The following is a 21,500-nucleotide window of genomic DNA, read 5'->3' as shown; positions in this document are numbered from 1 at the left end:
TATTCACTTTTAAATTTGATTTTTAAATCTTTCTCAGAAAACGGCAACAAAAATGGAGCGTCCTTGAATATTTTTCTTTGGAAAAAAAAAGTAATTTTCCTTCAGATATGGTTAAAAAAAAATCCCTGTAACATAAAAATGAGACACTACCCATCCAGGATTAATACTGCATCCCAGTTCTGAATATGAAATGGCATATTGAAATTCAAGGAATTACCCATACATTTTACCATCTCAGTTTTTTGGGTTTTTGAGGTTAAACTTTGATAACTGCCTGCCTTGAGATGCCGAATAGTACAGGTTTAACTGAACACAGCAACTTTCAACCCAGAGATATGAGAATTGCTTAATAGTTTACCACTCTTTAAATCCACAGACAAGTGTCTGCGCTACATCACAAACTACTGCCATCATTAGTGCCTTCAGGTAACAATCGCAGCAGGAAGACCAAAATTTTGATTAATCTTGCCACATCCCACTTGCAACATATTGTCAAGAAAACATGGGAGAAGTACTAGTTACTCATGGGTAATCACAGGGCTAATCCTAATTCTAGGATCCCTTCTGAGAAGTCCATTGGGAGAAACGAGACCACAGACAACATGAAAAATTACTTTAAATAACTGAAAAACATCTAGAATCGTGACAAACTTATTCAGCACGAGCTCAGATATTGCGTAGGGTTTTCTCCAATTGTTGACTGGGCTGAGACTACATTTCTATAGCTCCAAAGGAACACTAGGGTAAGGCTACTTTCATAAAAGGAATAAAAGTTTTGACACCAGGTTTCATATTGTAAATTTCTCCTTTAAAATAACTTGCTTGCCAAAGCAGTTCAGCTGCCAGAAAGGGAGAAAAGCAGGCAAACTATTCCCTTAAAAGCAATGACTGTGCTATGCTGCTCAGGTACACGAGGCATCGCTCCAGAACTAGGGAACGCTGGCTCATTAGGAGCAATTAAAAAAACTCTGAGGGGATTTTAAAAACAACAACTTCCAAAAACAAAACATGCATATATACCACATGCATTTGTTTATGCAGCTGTAATGAGTGATGAAATCCATTTATGAGCTGAAGTCACAAGATTCTAAGCAGGTCTTTGTTTAATCTCAGTAAGTCGTGACATTTCCCTACTCCTTATAATAATGTGATCTGGATCAACATTTTCAAACTTATGCACCTGGTTTTTAACAGCGCTTACCAACTACACTTCTGATGTGCTTTGCTGGAGACTGAACAGTCCACTTCTGAGCCACCGCTTTGATTAAGCATCCTAAAGACAGATATAGAAACCGTGTTTTAGTTTAAAATACGCCTGTAATTCTTGAATTTGGCACACATTCTGAAATTCTTACTCAAACTGAGACTCTGTGCAACCTGCAAAGAGTGTAAATAAAAATCAATGAGACCATTAAATGGAATGAATACTTACAGCATCAGCCCTTCTATAACCACAAAGTCCACCCAGACAGATGCCCTCAAAAGACTTAAGAAGATTTGCTATAGACAATGGCTTTCTTTCCAGCATGTTGCTGTGACTTGGAAGAATAAAATGAAGATAAATGCAGCAGTTTGCTGCCTACATTAATGCAGCATTAGTGCTCTGAGTAACAAAGGTAGGACGGAGTATGCAGGGGAAAAAAAAAAGATTCAGCATAAATAACTATTGTTACATATGTTTTCTGTGTTTATAAACTGTGCTAGGCTTTACACGTATTATTATATAGCTTTAACAGTATACGAATCAGTAATCCTGCATATAAATCAAGACCACATTTTTAGCTTTGATATTAAGAGAAGAAAAAACAAGGTAAAAAAAGGTATTTGCCCCTGCTGCCCTTGCCACTTCACTTCTATTAGCTTTGCGAACAGATCTGATGTTTTGTGAGGATCAGATCAAAACTAAATGAATCTAGGTCCACTGTTAATATAAACAGTGACTTTTTTATATTACTTTTGAGAAGGGGAAAAAGATTAGACTCCTGATCTGCACAAAAAGTCAATCTACCTAATGCACAAGAGCCGGACATGTCAGACATAGAAAAAATTCTCTTAGCCTTTAAGGTCCGAAGGAAAGTGTTGCTGTCTACACCCATTCTCCATTCTGTTCCTCATGTTTGGCTCATTCATCTGCTGTTCTCCAGAGTCCCAAATGAGCCAGAAAAACAAGTGGATTTGACGGCATGACACCAAATCAAGATGGCAGAAGGATATAAGGAAAATCCAAGGATCTTTCACCTAGAACATTTTGTTCCAAGCAACTTCTTGTTTATAGAGAAAAGCAAAAAGTACAAGACAATTTTTTCAGCAGCTTAGACCCAAACTCGGGAAGGCTCTAAAAGGCCAAAGGCAAATATGCATAACCAGCAAAGTCAATGTATCACCTAACTGGCACAAACAGAGTATGTTCCTATACCTTGCATTTTTTACAATCTATTTTTATTGATGTAGGAAAATAATATGTGCTATTGCCAGTGTCTTTGCTGATGTGAAGAAAAAAAGTCCTAAACCAACCATCAACATGAGGCAGCCAGGGAAGCACTGGAACTCCTGAGAGGAAGCGTGGCGCTTTTTCTGCCACTTCAGATACATGCACCTATTGGATGTGTTTTTATGTTAAACACAAACACCGTATGGACTTGGGAAGAGAGATGACGTTCTCAGTAGGACTGTATGAAGGCTTTGTTGCCTTTCATTTTATTAGCATTTTCAATTTGAAGTCACACAACGTATACAAGCTGCATCAAACAAGAATCTGTAATATTCTTACTGGCAGGTCAATTTATATATGCTCGATATTTCCAGGGGAAAATAAGCTCAGATGCAATCTTCCTACCTAAGTCTATAGGGATTATATTTTATATTCCCCCCATTTCCAAAGTCCTGTTCATTTATTTTCCTTTAGCTTTTTGAGATCTACTATACCAGTGTGCCAGACAGAAAATGACTGTAACTACTGAAGTCAGAGTAACAACGGAAAAATATGTATTGGTAGAAAACATTATTTGATATGCTAGTCCACATGAACTAAACCCAGCTGAAAAGCTCTGAAAAGGCACATTAAAAAAATAACTGTGAGAGCGCTAAGTAAACAGTTCCCTTACTGGATTTGCTCTAACTGACTAAAACTTTTCTTCCCCTTTCCACATTAAAGGAGAGCCCTAAAACCACATTTTGCATATTTTATTAGTTCAAACCTTTTCTAACATGGTTCCCAGGGCAGATCAAGTTGAAGAAACTTTAAAAAATGAATCCAACATTGTTCTAAAATAACAGTATTAGAATCTGGTGGAGTGTGAACAACAGGACTATCAATAAATGTCTACTCTTGTTCCCAGACCCAGAATAGAATTCTAAACAATTTTAAGCCCCCAAGATTCACAATTTATTGAACTGGAACTTGCACATCAGCTTTAGTAATCAATGTTACCAATTTCATGCCTCTGACTGCTTTCATCAGAGAGAAGAATTGCGCATTTGGGGAAAGAAAAACATTTTTGTGACTGTTTTAAAAATCGTACTGAAAGTTTCTTGAAAGGTCAAAAAGCTAGGAGTTACCCTGCTAGAAACAGATTAGCAGGCAGAGGGTAGGCAAGGTGGTCAGGGGTGTATGGGAAGTACAATTTATCAGATTGATAGCACCACTATGTATATAGTACAACTCTATCTTATCTTCCCAGCCCTGCAACCAAAATAAACCACACCGAGGTCTTGGAGTCTGATTCTGTTGTCTTTAAGTACACACCCCTTAGGGGTGGCGACCCAGGACACACCACACATCTTTTACTTCATGTAAGACAAAATCAAAACAAATATAATCAGTATTTTTCCTTTTAGGACTCTCACTGAGACTCTTTGATGTGTTTTCCCTAATTGTTTTCTCTTTTTAATCATCACGCTCAGGGGTTTCTCTGAGCTTACAATGGTCTAGTTTTTATGTAACCTCTTCCATGCGGGCACCTTCCCAAGCTCCCAACACAGCAACTGCTGTAACAGTACACAGCAACACTACACCAAAGAATACCTTGCCCAAATGAAACCAAAAGGGAAATTTAGATGAGTACATTCTGCTTAGGTTGGAATTTTGGCTCAGACACAAGAGTTAACACTCCTGGTCTTGCAAAAAGAAGCTCTAATGGAGATACTGAAAATGAAAGTATCTCTTCTACTTCAAAGCTGAAAATCTGGCCGCTTCTACAACATGTTTTTCTGCTCTGGGAATTTTTACTTATCTACACCCATTCGTGAAGGGGAAATCCTTGGTCCTACAAGTTAGCAGCAGGTTTGCCACTCACTTGACTAGACCTGAGACTCCACCAGTATGATTTAGTACCCATGGTATAAAACTAGTTACATTTCTAATTTCTATCTGGCTGCTTGCCAATTTTTCTTTGTCTTAGGAGCAATTATTCACATTTACATTTTATCTTGATTATCTTTAGCAATATCCCTATTTACATCCTTAAACAGATTACCACATTCTTTTCAGTGTTACCCAAGAGACGCATTGGTGTACCACAGTTCTAAAATTTTCCAGGTCCACTATTAATAAAATGCTTAAACTTAAAATAGGCACGATGCAAAACTTGCATAACTGGAACACCTATAAAATGCCCTGTAAACAGCTGTCGGTAGATTCATGAGGTTCTAGAGTTAATTTCCATTTATCAGCTAAGATGTACTGATACCACCGATACTCATTTCTGGTGTTCTCTGTTGTGCCTTGTCAAGACACTGCACATGGAGGAAGCAGGAGCTAAGACAAGGACTGGAAACATTTCCTTCACGTGGGAAGGTGCCCTGCTAAGAAACTGCTTATTGAACTTGACAGTGAGCGTATAAACAACATTAGAGGGAGTGCTCACACATGTATTCCCAGTAAAGGGGAGGACAAGGCGGTGAAAGTCAGAGCTATTACAAGACAAATACAAATGAATGACACTGTTTTTAATCTCCAGGATACTAAAATATTTTTGAGAGCTCCCCGTGTTTGGGGGAGGAGGGACAGAGAGAAGTGGGGGGGAGCGGTAAGCTCTACTGAGATTTTTGTTATGGGTTGTATCCCCTTTTGTGGGAAAATCATTCTAGAAAAAAGCAACAGAGGAATTTGAAACTAACAGAAAAGCACTTGCTAAAAGGCAGCTTGCTCTTCGTAAAACTTCCCATGAGGCCTGAAAAAGCACCCTGGGCATGCACTTTACCAGACAGCTTTGCATATGAAATGCAATGTTTGTTTCAAAAGCAGTTGTATATTTTTACCAGGGGGGTTATTCCTGTCAATTGTCCCTTGATTACTGATCTGTGAGAAGTCAAAAAAAAAAAAAAAAAAAAAAAAGGTCAGAGCTACCACAAAGATATAACCATAACTATTAAAGTTCATAGGATTTTCAACATTCCTTATCCTGAAACTTTAACCCTTGAGTGAATACTGCCATATATATTTCCTTTGCTTGGCTGTCTGGTGGGCCACCTGGAAAGCGTCAACACTCTAAGAAGAAAACTGCTATTGTTAATTTTGAATTTCCTTAAAACAAAATCTTGCTGTCCATTACCGTTTCCCAGAAAGGTATATTGTTCTATCACCACCCATATCAAATTCAAGTGCAGAGACATGTTTACGGTACGTGCAGCGGCTCAGATAGGCTGGGCTGTTGCAATCCTGTTGCAATCCTGTGCAGAAAACAGAATGTTAACACTGGCATGCTGCTCCCACGCCCTCCCCTTTTCAGGCTTTACATTAACTCAGTGACACCCTGCTAGGCACAAGGTTTATTTACACAACACAAAGTCTTGAGACAAGCCTTTGTTCGACTGCAATGTTGACAGGCTTATGAAGCACTACCGGCTATAGTAAAGGTGTATTAAGAATCAACTGAGGACCACGTATGAATGAAATGTTTTGAAACTCACTTGATTGAGTTTCCAGCTGCAGCGCAATTCCCTTTTAGCCAGAAGCTCTTGGGACAAACTAGCGAAGCTCCTGGCTTTCACCGAGACCAGTGAATTGCGCTAACACAGTGGTTCCATGAGGACTTTAATCCGGGATATGCCAGTGACACCCTGAAAAGAAGCAAATGCCTCTCTCCCCAGCCATTCAGGTTTTTTGCTGGGATAGATTTGAACGGGATGTATTTCCCAACACGCTTCACCTCATGGCTGTGTCAGCGCAAGGGAGGGGACAGCGTGGGAGCAGGAAGAGGGCAGGACTGCCTCTTTTGTCAGCAGTGCCGGCCGAAAGCACTTGGGGAACTAACGACATCCTAAATTGTGCTGATTTACATCTGCTAAAAAGCACTCCTTGGTTTTCCTTAAAAATGATTGCTGTATGTATAGCATTTTAAAACTTAACATCTACGTAAAAATAGGCAAGAAAGCTTAGGTGCAGATTTATTGGATGGAAGTGTCCAGGGGAGCTGTAAGCTTCACCCCCCCAAGATGAGAAATACCCACCCCAGCCAGGAGGCAGCAGTTGTTGCCCTCACCCTCTTCCCCAAGGGGTCTGGAAGGCAGAAGAGTTCCTATGTTTCAGGTGATTATTTTCTTGTCAAAGTTTTGGACTAAGTATCAAGCCTTTTTCTTCAAACAAACTATCTCTGTGATTCTGGAGAGGTGCTGATCGCTGTGCCTCAGCTTCCCCCTTCTGGGAATGCGACATGTAATACTTCCTCCTACACAGCTTTTTTGACATTAACTCCAAACCACTGTCAGAGCCTCTCACGGGAGAGGCTCTGAACGTAAAGAAAAAAAAAAGAAAAAAACAAAACAAAACAAAAACAAACAAAAACCCTCCAGAAAAAGCAGGCCCATAGCAACTAGAAGATATCTGGTCGAAATGTCAGAGAGTGACCAGAGAGTGAAAATGGTGTAACTCTAGGTGCCAGTGTATGCTCTACACATTCCTGGGTCAGATTCAAAACACATTACAAGGCTGATGAACCAATAAAAATGTCAATGGTGGATATCCTAAAAGCAAATGGGGACAATAACAAATATTTTATACCAGTAAGCTAATCCTAGATCTTCTTCCAGATGAAATTTCATTCTTTTTTTGTACCTTTTTCCTTAATGTAGTTTTTTGAAACAAAAATAGTTCATACCACTTGTACAGCATTTATTCCCCATAGATCTGCATGCTCTACTGGAACTTCAGTCTCATTATGCCCGTTTTACAGGCAGGGGAACCAAGCCAGAGAGATGCAAAAGGTGATTAAGGGTCATTCAGCGGGGAGGTAAAACCAGGGATGACTGCAGTTCTACCCCATTTGAGTTAATTCTGTTTGTCTCTGCTGGCATACAGAAAATAAGACTACTTCTCATTAAACTCATGAGGCTACATTAAAGAGGTTAACAAATTTTTGCTTCACTTTGTACATTCTCTTGGTTGTCTTGAAGGGATATATATTCCCCACCACTACTGCTACAGGGTAAGGCAGATATACTTAGGCAGACACTTTGCAGACCAATAACATAAATGTGAAATACACCACTGTTCTTATTAATATTTATGTAATCATCTAGGGCTGAAATTGGCTATCATTGAATTGACCTCAGATCTTTGACATAAATGCCTATTTGAAGCACCTGGCAATAGGCTGTAAGCATCCACACCCAGAACTGCTTTGTCCGGGCTTGCAGATCTGCCAGCCACACACCTTTTCCTATACTGACTGTAAGGAACGCGGTAACTGGAAAACATCAGCACAAAACATGCTTATATAGAACAAGGCTATGTTGTACCATTAGCTCTTACAACACGCATGCTTAACCTCTCTCACAGGACTTACCTGAGCCCACAGCCCATTCTTATCTCAACAGAAGCCTCTGCAAATATGTGCACATTGCAGCTGGTACCCCAGTCTCTAAATACCATACAGTCATTTTTGGAAAGTCTTTCTAGTTGTGCTCCCTAACAAAAAAAAACAACAACAACAACAAAAAGTAAAATTAAACAAAATCTGAATTTCAATTAGCAGCCATCACAGCACTTAGGCCTTTGCTTTATTCTTGTCCTTTTATCCTAAAAATTTTCCTTGATCTCATGAACTTGTTTCTAATATATTCAAATGTTATGGTTTTTTATGTGTTTCGTATGTTCTCAACAGACTGGGTAAACAGTCCTGTGAGCTGACCACCGTGCCTGCCAAACGCACTGCCCACCGGCTGTCCATGCAGTACTTCCTCTAGCACATACGTGAGCAGTGCTCCTGAACCTGTTGCAAAAAACAAGATCTCAAGAAGGGATCAATACTGATTCTGGACTAAATTTTCTATTTCTGCTTCCTTATGAAACAAGGGAACATACAGACACTGCAGTGTTGGCAACTGCATACAATTTTTACTGAAGAGAAGAGGAAAGAATAGCAATTTTGAGGGTTTCAAGTATCCTGGTTCTCCTATGGAAGTCTTTAAGGGGTTGCTCTGGACAAGACCAGGACATTCCCATCCTGTGAAGGGACAGCGCTGCCCAGACCAGAGGGGAGCAGCTATACAGTTGCTGTGCGATATGTCAGCTGTGATCAGATGGGATTGAAGAAGAGTAGCAGTTTAGTAGCATCTTCTCCAAAACTGAAGTCTTTAACTCCGCTTGTGCTTTCAGGTATTGCCCTACCCAGGCCATGCCCTTTCCTTCCTACAATGCCTTCCTTGGCTATTTGGCAACCCTAACTGCTCCCACACCATGACTCCGACACAAATGACTGTCATCCAGAGTGAATGCTTCCATTTGAATTACATGAGCAGGCATTCTGTAAACTTCCCCACAGGCTCCACCACTATAATCCCCGGGAAGGAGCAACCTGCAGGACCTACTTTCACTGTTCAGTGCTTTCTCTGTTTATTGCTACTACTGTCAGAAACATTACTCGAATTCAGACAGGTGTCCTTACATCTGTCAGCCACTAGCCACTGGTGACATTCAGTAACAGAAACTCACTGTCCGTGTCCAAGCCTGAACCCAGTGCACAGAGAAGGAAAGCTTGATTGCTCACTGGAAATCCCTAAGCTCTGTGGCACTTTACACGAGGCGTTTCTGGTCTCATACAGACTCGCTTCCTTTCCTTCTCCTGTTGCAAGCACTGCTTTATCCCAGGTTGCCAGGAGCCTACTGCTCCAACAGCTGCTAAGACAGAGTGAGGAGGCAACTTTGACAGGATGCCAGACTGTTTATTAATTAAATAATCCAAGCATTTTGTATCCGTTCTGAGACCCTAATCAAAACTGAGCTATTTTACCGAGGACTCTGAATGGTTAAATCCAGTTATTCTGAGGCTTTCGTTCACAATCGGCTATCATAAATCAACGCATTCTGTTGCCACTACTTTCTTTAAAATGTATTTATTGAAACATCAAAATGCCAGAAAGATAACTTCAGTTCTCCATGGTGAAACCACACCTCAGTAATGTCTGAACAAATGCATGTTTCCAGCAGGACCTTTGTCCCCAAACACAGTAAATATCTTTTCAAAGGTGTTCATCTGCCTCCCCAACACTCAGCATTAGTATGCTTCTAGTTGTATGGTAAAAACCTTCATGCTGCCAGCTCACAACGCCGAGCGCAGCCGTCTGCTTCCCATATGCCACCCGTTCTCCAGTGCCTCCTCTACTGCTTACCTTCACTCTTTGGGCTCCCACTGCGGATCAGCTGCTATTCTGCCAGCTTTGTTTGCGTGTAGAGGATTCTTCTGACTGTAAGCTCCACAGGACAGGAACTTTGCCCAATTCTCTATTTCTTAGAGCACTGGTTACGCTATGGTATAGAAATAATGAACACAGAGACATTAATAGTGTGATATTTAGAACTGTAACACCCTAAAAAGCATGGGGAGCAAGGCCCCAGGGTTCCTTTCACACTCATCTCTAGACAATGTAGTTAACTTCTACTTGGTCAGGTTTTTGATCACAAATTATAAATGCATACAGTTGTTTGAATAAAAAAATACATATAGTTCACAACTTATTTGAAAATGTGTTTCTGAGCACTTACAGTGACCACTGAAATCCTCTATAAAGCTAACTGGGAATGGGAAAAATCTCTATTTCAGTGAGAAATCTAGTATAACTAACTATCTACTAACTATCTATTCTAGAGACAATCGTATCAAATCTTTCATATATATGTTGCTGCACATAAACATCCAGGGGTTGAATTGCTCAGACAGCATTCTTAAGAAAATGGAAAATGTTTTTAGTGGTTCCTCCCTTACTTCTGCAGTCTTTCTCTGTGTTTACAGCCAGTGTTGCTGTCCTGCCCCAGAGGCAACCCAACAGGTCTTGCAAAGTCTCCTAACTTGGCTCCACCTCCATCATTCACAATCTTGTCTCTCTCTAACCTACTCATTTGCCTCCATTCCACAAACTAGTAGTTTCAAAGAAATTCAGAGATTAATTAAAATGATTGGTGGGATGAGTAGGTGAGGGGGACAGGCTAAAGGGCTTGACAAGAAGAAAGATGAAAAGGACTAAACGTGTATAGCTTGGTTATGCGATGACTAATTGAGGGTGGAGGAGATGGACATGATATTCATTTACAAGTGTCTGTAGTTCTGAGGAGCATTTTTCACGTGCAGCTCAAGACCATATTTCGGTCTTGTATAGATTTGTTCCAGGATCCTTCACTTCAAGCTGTGAGTCCCACTCATCCCCTGGCCTATGCATTCCCACCCCTCCCTTATATCCTCAAATACATTTTTTTTTCCCTTTATTTCAGCCCAGCTTTCAGCCAGATTCAGTTCCCGGATCTCTGCCTGGCCACATCAGCCCTACTAGGGGCAAAGAGCAAAAGGAGAGGCCATGGAAGCTGGGGTGGACAAGCTGGCACCTCTTTGCCACACCTCTGCCGTGGCGCAGACTTAAGTGGACTTGAACCGACTACAGAAACACACCTTGAGGAACTGGGGATGAATTGGGATCAGGAGCATTTGTGAATTATTTTACCTCCTTTTAGCCTACGGAAACTCTGTTCCTTGTGCCCTCTCGCTCCCAGCTCCTTTTACTATACCCTGATGTAGTAAATAAAAGAAAAATACTTGACCCTTCTGCCTTTTCAAACTCTTGCCTCCCTCAGCTGGGGAAACCTGCTCTATAGTAATTCCTTAAGCAAGTGAAAAAGCAGTATGAGAAGATCCAGTAATTCCCACTCTTATTCACTTCATGCAGAGGTGAAGCAGAATATCACATCTGAAAGCAGGAAGTGAATAAAAAGAAAAAAGAAAAATAAAAAGAAATCTATATAATAAAAAATTGTCTATGTAGTAAAAAATATTGTGGAAGCATCTCTGATGAGGTGAAAAAGCAAGGAGGTATAATATATATAAGTTTAAAGAAAAACTGCATGGAAACAACCATTTTCTTTCTGTGAGTACTGTTTCCAACACAAAAGAGCAGAAACTGTCATTTATCCTTTTTGGTTTTTTTTTTGTTTTTTTTTGTTTTTTTTTTCCAAATGGTCTAGAGATAAGACAAAAGCATTTGTGATACAGGAATGAAACAAAACAACGAACCCATTTATTCCTGGACACTAAACATAATTTAGACGGATGTGGTATGTATAAGAAATTTTAATTTGTCCCTGAAAAGCCATTTAATTATTTAGATTATCTGATTGCCTCAGTCAGTCTTGTATTGATTGATTAGAGAACTTTATAAATCAAAATCTGCATTACTACTGCTCAAAGCATCTGCCTCTCACAGCAAGAGAGATGTATAGTTCATTTCCAATCCCTACCCACAAGTTAGTTTATTGAGACATGTAAAGGGCTATGGTTTATAAATGGGTCAGTAAGTGTTCTTTCATACTACTAAAGGAATATTTACTTAAGGATATCAGGAAAGGGGGCAAAAAAAGCCCTAAAGTAATAGCTGTTTAATAAATCAGGGCACAGTCACCAAAATTCCCAGCTCCTTGGCAAATGGCCACGAAGGATCACTGTCTCTCTATTCACGGGGCCCACTTCTGATCTGCGGCGCTCAGCGAGTCTCAGGTGGTGAACTTGGGGCACTCGTCTGAAATCTAAGCTGAGACCTCCGTAAGCACCCGCTCACCAGTCAGTCCCGAATTAGGTAGAAAATCCCCTCGGAGAAGCAAAGAGCATTTGTCTTTGATTTCAGAGCTCTCCTGCTATGCACAACCTTTATGACCAGCTTGACTGTCTATTGCCAGCCTCGACCAAATAACCTCTAAGTGAGTAGCAATTAACATAATGAGTGGACTGATGGGTGTCCCCCATAGCTACAGGCCTCAGTAGCAACACGTCTTTGGCAAACTGGAATGTCTAGTCCTGAAACTCCACCTCTGCAAAAGGAAGGAAGTAGAAAACTAAAATGGGTGGGGGATAAAAAAAAAAAAAAATTAAATTACTTTACGTTAATATCTCCTGCCTGATCCAACACTCTCTGAAGCCAATGAAAAATTTGCATTGGTATCAGTGGACAGATTATAAAGGCAGAATTTTTTAGATTATACAAATAGGTTAAAGCTACAATGATCCTTGTAGTCTGAAGTTGGCTTTCTAGGACAAAAGAAACATGCAGAAAAAAAAAAAAAAAGATAAAACGGAACAACAAAACTCTAACAAATTAAATATGTCAACAATTAACCATAACAAACTTAACTAGTATTATTTGTCTATATAGAAAACTGACTAAAGCAAATTATTTGCATGGCTTCCTATGTAACAGAAACCAGAAAAAACCAACCCTTTTTAGCTTAATTTTTAAATAATTCTTATTTCACAATAAAAACCTCCACGCAGCAAACTACTTAAAATTCATGTCTTACATTTTCCCAGAATTTCTTCCTTGCATAGACAAGCCCTTTATAAGCATCAAAACTGCGTGCTGACACAACAGAGACAGATCATTTATGGACTATCTCGGGGGAGTTTTAACGCAGCAAGGACCGCCACATCAGGTCTGACTAGATACCCTATCTCTGACAGGAGCCAAGAGTGGATACGTGGAGAAGCACAGAAAACCAGGGCACAGCAGTTTTGCCTCGGGATGCTCTCCCAGGCACAAGCCATCTGCAGCTTTGGGATTTCCAGAGCCAGAGATGCACTGTGTTCGATAGCCCTTAAGTGATTTCTCTGCTGTGAATTCATCTAATCGCTTTAAAACCCCTCAGTCCACACAGCACTCTTGCCAAGGAGTTCCACAGCTTAACTACAATTCTGTGAAGCCATTTCTCTCATTTGTTCCAAACCTGCCAGTTTCATTTGATGCCCCTTGGTTCATGTGCCAGAAGAGTCAGTCACTGGCCTGTATGTATGTAAAGATTAAAAAGGAGTTAAACAACTGCTTGTAGCATTCACTACATCAATGGATTTCAGAGATTTTCTTATGCTTATGCAGTAACTTACTGCTGTTTGGCAAAACTATTTGGAGCTGAAACTACAGCAGCAGTTGTGTAGTTTGAGCTATCTGTACCACAGACAGATGCTGCCTGTGTGAAGGTTGTGCGTATACCAACAGCACACAGTGAGCCTGCACTTCCCGGCCAAAACTTTCTATTTCATGCCACGGACTGTCCACACAAATGTACAAAAAAAAGTGCATGTATTGTTTGCGTAATCCCAGTTAGCATATAAAGTAACACCAGTGCCCACCATGTGATCAAATATATATAGTGGCTGAAGTCAGGTGGGAACACCAGGGAAAACGGGGAAGAAAAAAAAAAAACAACTTCAAACAGGGGAGCTAGACCTTCACTTTTCTTTCACAGCTGCTTTGTGTTTGTTTGCTTCATTGTTGCTTCCTATACTGTAACTGGTAATTATGTCATTACATCTAGGAAAAAATAGCACTGGAGAATTTGAAAGTGTATTTTCAAACCTAGACATAAGTTTTTCAGCTTCTTATACTGTAAAAAGTGATTTAACCTGATAGACCAAGTTCTTCACTGACATAAGAAGCTGGACCACCCTCCAACAGCAGGTAAGAGCTTTGTGTTGCAAGCCTAAGGAGCACTTGTTGCGCTGTTGGCAACATAATACAACAGTACACCGCTGTCCTACCCTGTATTGTCACCGTCTGTCCTTAAATAGCTGCTGCACTTTATTCCAGAGGCAGTTGCCCGTCAGCATTCACAAATTCACACCTCCCAGAGAGAAGGGTGTGTGCGGGGCAAGGTGAGGAGGGGGAAGGTAAGAAAAATGAATCCAGGCAGTAGGGTGCACCCGTTTATTAGAGGTATGTGCTATACCGATGCATGCCACATTCATCGCAGATCAGTTAGAACGAACCAGAGATCCCTTATCTGTTGCTCCGAGGTGAACGTGCCAACGCAGACTTTCCTCCTCGACTAGGATCCCTTAACTCCAGCCTTTACTTTCCCACTCCACCCCCCCCGACCAACCTGTACTTCCACAGTAATACTAGGGCACTCTCTAAAATTAGGCCGTCTCTGTCCCCTCCCCTCGGAGGACGAGTTTAGAGAGCCCATCTGGAACCAGGCTTCTTCCTGTCAGGTTTTATCCCCCCCGCCCCCCCCGCTGTTATCCTGCCACGTTTCTGAGACCGGGAATTGACATCCCCGATCACCTTAACGTCAAAGCCGTGCCTTTGCGTACACCCCCACAGCGACCGGGCGGTATCGGACGAAACCCGCATCACCCGCGGGGCTGGGCGGGGGAGGGCGGGGCGGCCCACGGGGGCCCTCAGCCCCGCCAGAGCGCTCTCCGCATTGGCGGCCCTCCGGGAGTCGGGACGCCCTTCCCGCCCGGCGGGGCTCCCCCGAGAGCCGCCGGGCCCCGGTTGTGAAGGCGGGCGAGGGCGAGGCCTCGGCGGCCGCCAGCCCCAGGCACGCCCGGCCGGCGGGGAGGGGAGGCACTGGGCCCCTCGGCGGGGCGGGGGCTGCCCCGCGGCGGTTGGTGCCCGCCCTGGCCCTGCCTGGAAGCCGCACGGGCGGCGGGACGGCGGCGAGGAGGGGAAATCACGTGAGGCCTCCCCCGGAGCGCCACCTGAAGGGCCGTACCACCGGCGAGAGGGGGGGGGGGGGGGGGGGGGCGGGATGGGGACACACACGAATGAGAGGCCGGAACCCGACGGAGCGCAGCCCGCCTACGGGGACCGGCGTAGAAACACGCAAACGGACGGGAAAACGAACGGGGAAGAGGCGGTGGGTTGCGGGCGGCGGGAAGGGGCCGAGCGGTGCTCCCCCGCCCCTCCGGCGGGCGGTTGGTACGTGGCCGTTGAGGAGGCGCCGGCGGCGGCCAACCCCGCTCGCGCTCTGGACGCGGTAACCAGATATTCAAAAACAATACGTCAGCCCACAATGCCCCGAGCCGCCGCCAGCATTACCTCATCCCACAAGGCCCTGCGCCGGCGCTGAGAAGCTTCTAGGGGCGGGGTGGCCATGGCGACCGGCTGATATGCACCGGGCCGGGCCAGCGGCCCGCCTCCCCCGGGAGAGGCGGCGGCAGCCAATGGGGAGCCCGCGGGGTGACATCATGGGCTATTTTTAGCGGGCTCCCGGTCGCTGATAAGTGAAGGGCTCCACGCCGGGAGCGGGCTCAGAGCGCGGGGCGGGCAGGCGGCAGAGAGACTGCGGCCGCCGGGTAGAAGGGAGAGGAGCGGGCGCAGCAGCGCGGAGCCGGGGAGGGGAAAAGTACTCGTGGCGGCGGAGCCCGCGTCCCAGCTCCGCGGTCGGCAGTAGAAGGAGGAGGAGGAGGGCGGCGAGGCGCCCCACCGGAGCCCCGCGCCGCCCCGCCGAGGCCAGGCGGACTTCCAGCGCGGCGGCGGCAGCAGGGGACCGCGGGCCCGGCCCGCGCCGGGAGGACCCTCCGCGCCCCGTCGAGAAGAAGTAAGGCTCCGCTTTCTCCTTCCCCCCTCCCTGCGCGGCCGGGAGGGTTGGGGTGGCCGGGCGGAGCGGGGCGCAAGCGGCGGCCGGGCAGCTTCTCCGCGCTGCCGCAGCTCCCGGCGCCACTCCGCGGACTCTGTTCTATGAGTGCAAAGATGGAGCCTACTTTCTACGAGGATGCCCTGAACGCCAGCTTCGTGCCGCCGGAGAGCGGCGGGTATGGATATAATAACGCCAAAGTGCTGAAGCAGAACATGACGCTGAACCTGTCCGACCCATCCAGCAACCTGAAGCCGCACCTGAGGAACAAGAACGCCGACATCCTCACCTCCCCCGACGTGGGACTCCTGAAACTGGCCTCGCCTGAACTGGAGCGGCTCATCATCCAGTCCAGCAACGGGTTAATCACCACCACGCCGACCCCGACGCAGTTCCTCTGCCCCAAAAATGTCACTGACGAGCAAGAGGGGTTCGCGGAAGGCTTTGTGAGAGCCCTGGCGGAACTGCACAACCAGAACACCATGCCCAGCGTTACCTCTGCTGCTCAACCTGTTAACAGCGGCATGGCACCTGTGTCCTCTATGGCCGGCAACAGTAGTTTCAATACGAATTTGCACAGCGAGCCCCCGGTGTATGCCAATCTCAGCAACTTCAACCCCAACGCACTCAACTCCGCACCCAACTACAACGCAAACAACATGGGCTACGCACCCCAGCATCACATAAACCCCCAGATGCCCGTGCAGCATCCCAGGCTTCAGGCTCTGAAAGAAGAGCCTCAGACTGTACCTGAAATGCCAGGGGAAACTCCTCCCCTGTCCCCTATTGACATGGAGTCACAGGAGAGAATCAAAGCCGAGAGAAAACGCATGAGAAACAGAATCGCGGCATCCAAATGCCGGAAAAGGAAGTTGGAAAGGATTGCCAGGTTGGAAGAAAAAGTGAAAACTTTGAAAGCCCAGAACTCAGAGCTGGCATCCACTGCCAACATGCTCAGAGAACAGGTTGCACAGCTTAAGCAGAAGGTCATGAACCATGTCAACAGCGGGTGCCAGCTAATGCTAACACAGCAGTTGCAAACGTTTTGAAGAGACTGTCTTAAATGAGAACTGTGATATTGTGGTATAACTAAAACAAAAAACCCAAAGTGGCAGATGCATAAAGCTAATGGTAAAAGCTGAACGGCTGAGTCCTGCCTGTGCTCTGCAAAGCGCATGTGTGGAAAGACTGGTGAGCCTTCAGCTCGAGTTAGTAGCGAAGCGGCCAGCACCACTCCGAGAAGTGCTGTTCCTGCCCAGATGAGACGTCAGATCTTCGTTTAACATTGACCAAGACCTGCATGGACCTAACATTCGATGATCATTCAGTATTAAAGGTTAAACTGCAATAGAAACTGTAGATTGCTTTATGTAGTATTCCTTAAAAAAAAAAAAAAGTGGGAGGGAGGTTTGTGGGAGGCTGATAAACAAAAAAGAACTATTCTGCCTGCCTTCAAGTAAATTGTGTATGTACATATCTTTTTTTATTTTATTTTATGAAAGTTGATTAATGTCAATAAACTACTTCATGACTTTGTAAGTTATTTTTATGTTGTTTATTTGGGCACTGCCCAGTATTGTTTGTAAATAAGAGGCTTTTTTTTAGCACTCTGAGTTTACCATTTGTAATAAAGTATAATTTTTTAATGTTTCTGTTTCTGGAAAAATTCTAGAAGGTTCTATTATATTTAAGAAAAATAAAATAATTAAAATGCATTTCCCCCTCATACTTTTTTTTTTTTTTTTTGCCAGTACCCGAGTTGGGAAAATGCTCTTTGTGCTGAACTCGAAAGGGTAGGGATTATGTTGGACTTACTCTGTAACTACAGGCATGTCCTGGAGAATGTGTGAGGAGAGGGAGAAGTTAGATCCTGATCACCAAACTAAGACAACTTTTTTATTTATCCTGCAGCTGTAGTTCCCAATTGTAACCTGTCTAGCTTGCCTGCCATATTCTAGTGACCTAGTTTAGACAGGTAACTTCAAGCAGGTTGTAGAGGGGTAGGAAGCCAGTGTATGAAATTGCTCCGTAATTGGAGCAACTCACTGCTTGATCTGACATGCTTTTTATTAAATTAATGCCCTCAAGAAGATAAGGCAAGTGATTGTATTTAAAAAAACCAAAACATGCTGTAGACTTTGAAAATGGAAACATTCAGCTTTATCCGTGTGTTCCTTCCTAGGTAGGAGGTGATCCTTGTTTGTTGGTATTTATGAGTGCTGCTGTCAACAGTAAAATAATTTTATAACTGTTTCCCTATCTTGAAATCCTTTCCCTTTTGGTTGTCACTATGGTTCTAAACTTTTTAGCAATAGAAAAGCTGGGAAAACAGAACCTAGTAGGAAATGATAAAGGGCAACTTGTTGAAAAACAGCAACTCCTGTTGCTTGTTTTCAGCAACTTGCTGAAAATAGCAACTTCTCTGGTGCTTCCCATGTATTTTTTTATAAAATAATCTTGGGGTTTAGTACAATGACTAAATATATACCGTAGAAACATGCTACTTAACTCATTGGGGGGCAGGTGGGGGAACAATTACTATACCAAGATTTTCAACACTGTACCAAATTAATTTCATTTTATAAGCATATATTTGAAGGGAAACCAGATGTTTTCCTGCTTGCTGGTGAGATCCAAACATCTAAGAGGAAATAGATGTTGCCAAAAGACAGCCAGAAAATATTAGAAATTCATTATTAGTGAATGCTAATGTTTTAGAGCAGGCAGTCTTAAAAATGTATTTTTTTCCTTAAAATAGGAATAAGCATAACTTCAATTGAAGTGACAGTCTTGCTAAGGTCACCTCACAAGATGAGTAGATATGTACACCTTTACTGTTATCAAAATGATACCCTGAAACTTGCAACCACTGTGGGTCAGTTCCTGACGGGAAGCATAGAAGTACCTTTCCTCTAACTCTCCCCTCCCCTCCATATTAAATGCATTTTATCACATGAAGGTTTGTTTTAACATTTAAAATATGGTATTATGGTAACCTTCTTCCACATCATAATCCAAGTGTCAAGGTAGGCACTGTTTAGATGGTGTTTGCTGCTGTCAGAGGAATACAATCGTAATAACACCAACCAAACAAAGGGTTACTAGGAGGATACTGAAGTTTGCCAAGAGTACATTTTGCTGATGTCAGCAACCCGGAAGGTAAGTTGATTTTGACCATATGTAGGAATAGACAGCAGAGGGATAATACACAGCACTGCTGGGTGTGGTTTTACAGGGATTTAGCAAGTGCCAACTAGCAAAATAAGCAGGGCAAGGAGATTAATTACATGCAAAGGTGCATGTTTAACTCTCAAGAGTGCTGGGTTATGGAATAGATGTTACTAGCAAGCATTTTGCTTAATCACCTAATTACGTGAAAAATAAATACATTATATAAAATACTATGTTAATTAAATACAGCTGAGTGACAGTCTGCTCCACCCTATCCTAATACGCGCACACAGACATTTAGCGTTGCAGTTATGTGTTTTCTCTCTCAAATACGACATTCTGTAGCACAGGCAAAAAAGTTCCTGAGTAATAGCGCTGCTCGTTACGTGGACATCGTTGGATGGGTTGGCTTCTGCGACACAAGTTACTTGACGTGGTCCAGCTCAGGAGGCACTGGTGTCCAGTCAGAGAGCCTACCATCAAGCAAGGTGGTTTTTAGTGCCAGTTATACAGCTTCACAAGAAGAGGGGTGACTTAGATGAACCCTTTTGTGGTCCTACATCTCATATGAGGATCGGGCCTAAGACAGGGCAAACTAAGTTTATATTCCCGCCACCTCCATCTGTTTTGTAAACAGTGTGGTGGGCTATACGCCTGTTGCTGTCTGGTTCACTTCAGCACAGGTTAAAATTCAGCGCTCTCAGTATATTACTAGATCACTCGGTGATCAATACGCACAACTGTAATGAAAGATGTGCATGCATTTGTATGTGGTGAAATGCAAAGTTTTAACACTTACTTAACTGCCGAGACTAAAATTGCCTAATGCACTATGTGCCTCACTTCTATAAGGAATAGTCAGTTCTCTTTGAGATTCAGAGAGAAACTCTCTTTTTGTTGCCCCAGCTGTACTCACAAGGGAATATTTTGCAAATAACAGCATTGTGAACATGTATTTTGTTTGGCTGTGAGTGTTGTCAACGGATTCAGGAAGTGAAGTCAGAAAAAGGCAGGGTTTCAAACAGGGCAGGCTACACAGAAATGCCTAGGCAAAGAACCTATAATCAGAACAACATGTTTGGGACACAGAAATATTAATTAGAATTTAGGTCCATACTAAACCAAACAAAACCCTCGTACTTCTATCGCTTGAACAGAAATGAGCTACAAGGGGGGGGCTGACCATGATTACTCACTGAATTTTGAATCCAAAGTACTTTACATTACAGAAATAACAGTAACAATCTAACTTATTCTACAGTGGAAACACCAGCCAGTTTCAATCTCAGAACACAGTAGCAGTTACTAAAGGAGACCTTGACTCGCCTACATCTCTGTAGGTCTAAAAAATACTGACCTCAAAACATGGCACTTTAAATACCAGCCTAAGGCAGTGCATACACATTTAACAGTGAAGTCTAGCGACCAAGAGATGCCTTAACTATCTTTCCATTGTATAGGAAGCTGTCAAGAAACAGAGATATCTCTCCAAACCTATGTGAAAAATGACTGACAGTTTTGTCCCATGCAGAAGCCTAAAATATCCATTATAATAATTACTTTCTGAAAAAGTAAATAGGCCTTTGAATAAAGTATGTTGCTGTGTACACATTAATGATCTTATCCCTACAACTCTGCAGGTAGCAAAATATCTAACTCACAGGCAGCCAGGTACAGACAGCAGGCTTACATCATCTATTCAGTATCACACAGCACGTATGGACACCGCACAGTGGAGCGTAGAGCCCTGAACCAGCAGCAAAATTGGAAGTTATAGACCTGGATCACCACAGTGCTCTGCCTGAGTGAATAACCCTAACTGAGGCTCTGGGGTTATTAGCCCAGGCAGCATTACTGAAAAGACTGAGGAGGCAGATGGACCAGCTCAGGCTGGAACAAGCTTGGGCTTCTGCGGAGTACACTGTGGACTGTGGTGTACCATGTCCATGAGAAGTACAAGGCAGAACTGAAAGAAAAGAACACTTATCTTTAATATCAAGCTTAGTGCTTTCTCTGTTCTGCACCTCTTCCTCTCTACCCCTATTCCCAAGACTTCAGTATAACAGCATAGTTACCCACATCAAGAAACTAAAACCAGTTCAGGCAAAGTTTGCTGCATAGAAAAAAAATGTTGCAAACATCATAAGCGAACACAAAATATTGCTAACAGGCAGATGGACAGTGAGGGAATAATATTTTAAATTACCATATACACAAACCCATTATGAAACAGAATATACCTTAGTAACATCTAGCATTAGCTTATGGACAGATAGAAGGAAAGTAGTATTAGCTTTCCAACTCAAGAAAAGGAAAATTCAAAATGTAGATGGTTTGCTTTTTGAGAAGGTAATTCTTCCAGAGAAGTGCTTGTTCTTTAGAATTACACACACTGCCAACACCAGTGTCTGCACCCAAGGACTGGTGGCCATCCTAATACGCACATACATTATTGTTGACATGAACATTATAATATATCATCTGAACAGAGAATGGT

At 43.2% G+C, this 21,500-nt stretch overlaps 1 protein-coding gene and 1 long non-coding RNA gene across 2 annotated transcripts in view; one reads left to right on the top strand and one right to left on the bottom strand.

Annotated features, from left to right (window-relative positions):
• Positions 1-1,224: 1,224 nt before the first annotated feature.
• LOC309672669 overlaps positions 1,225-21,500 on the bottom strand; it is a 41,757-nt gene continuing 21,481 nt past the window's right edge. The window contains exons 2-3 of the long non-coding RNA XR_014269249.1: positions 9,610-9,745; positions 1,225-1,273 (exon numbers count right to left, since the gene is read on the bottom strand). This is a non-coding gene — a long non-coding RNA (uncharacterized lncRNA). The remainder of the gene's footprint in view (positions 1,274-9,609; positions 9,746-21,500) is intronic.
• Positions 15,509-17,547, top strand: JUN (Jun proto-oncogene, AP-1 transcription factor subunit). Its single transcript, XM_082483805.1, has one exon. The coding sequence runs from the start codon at positions 15,937-15,939 to the stop codon at positions 16,879-16,881; it is 945 nt and encodes a 314-aa protein (XP_082339931.1). The 5' UTR covers positions 15,509-15,936; the 3' UTR covers positions 16,882-17,547.

The sequence above is a fragment of the Vanellus vanellus genome (genome assembly GCF_965231255.1).
Source record: "Vanellus vanellus genome assembly, chromosome: 5".
In the NCBI taxonomy this organism is placed as follows: Eukaryota; Metazoa; Chordata; class Aves; order Charadriiformes; family Charadriidae; genus Vanellus; species Vanellus vanellus.
This window is presented reverse-complemented; position numbering and strand designations above follow the sequence as displayed.

Coding starts and splice junctions, on each gene's coding strand:
- JUN (XM_082483805.1), top strand. CDS start 15,937: ATGAGTGCAAAGATGGAGCCTACTTTCTACGAGGATGCCCTGAACGCC.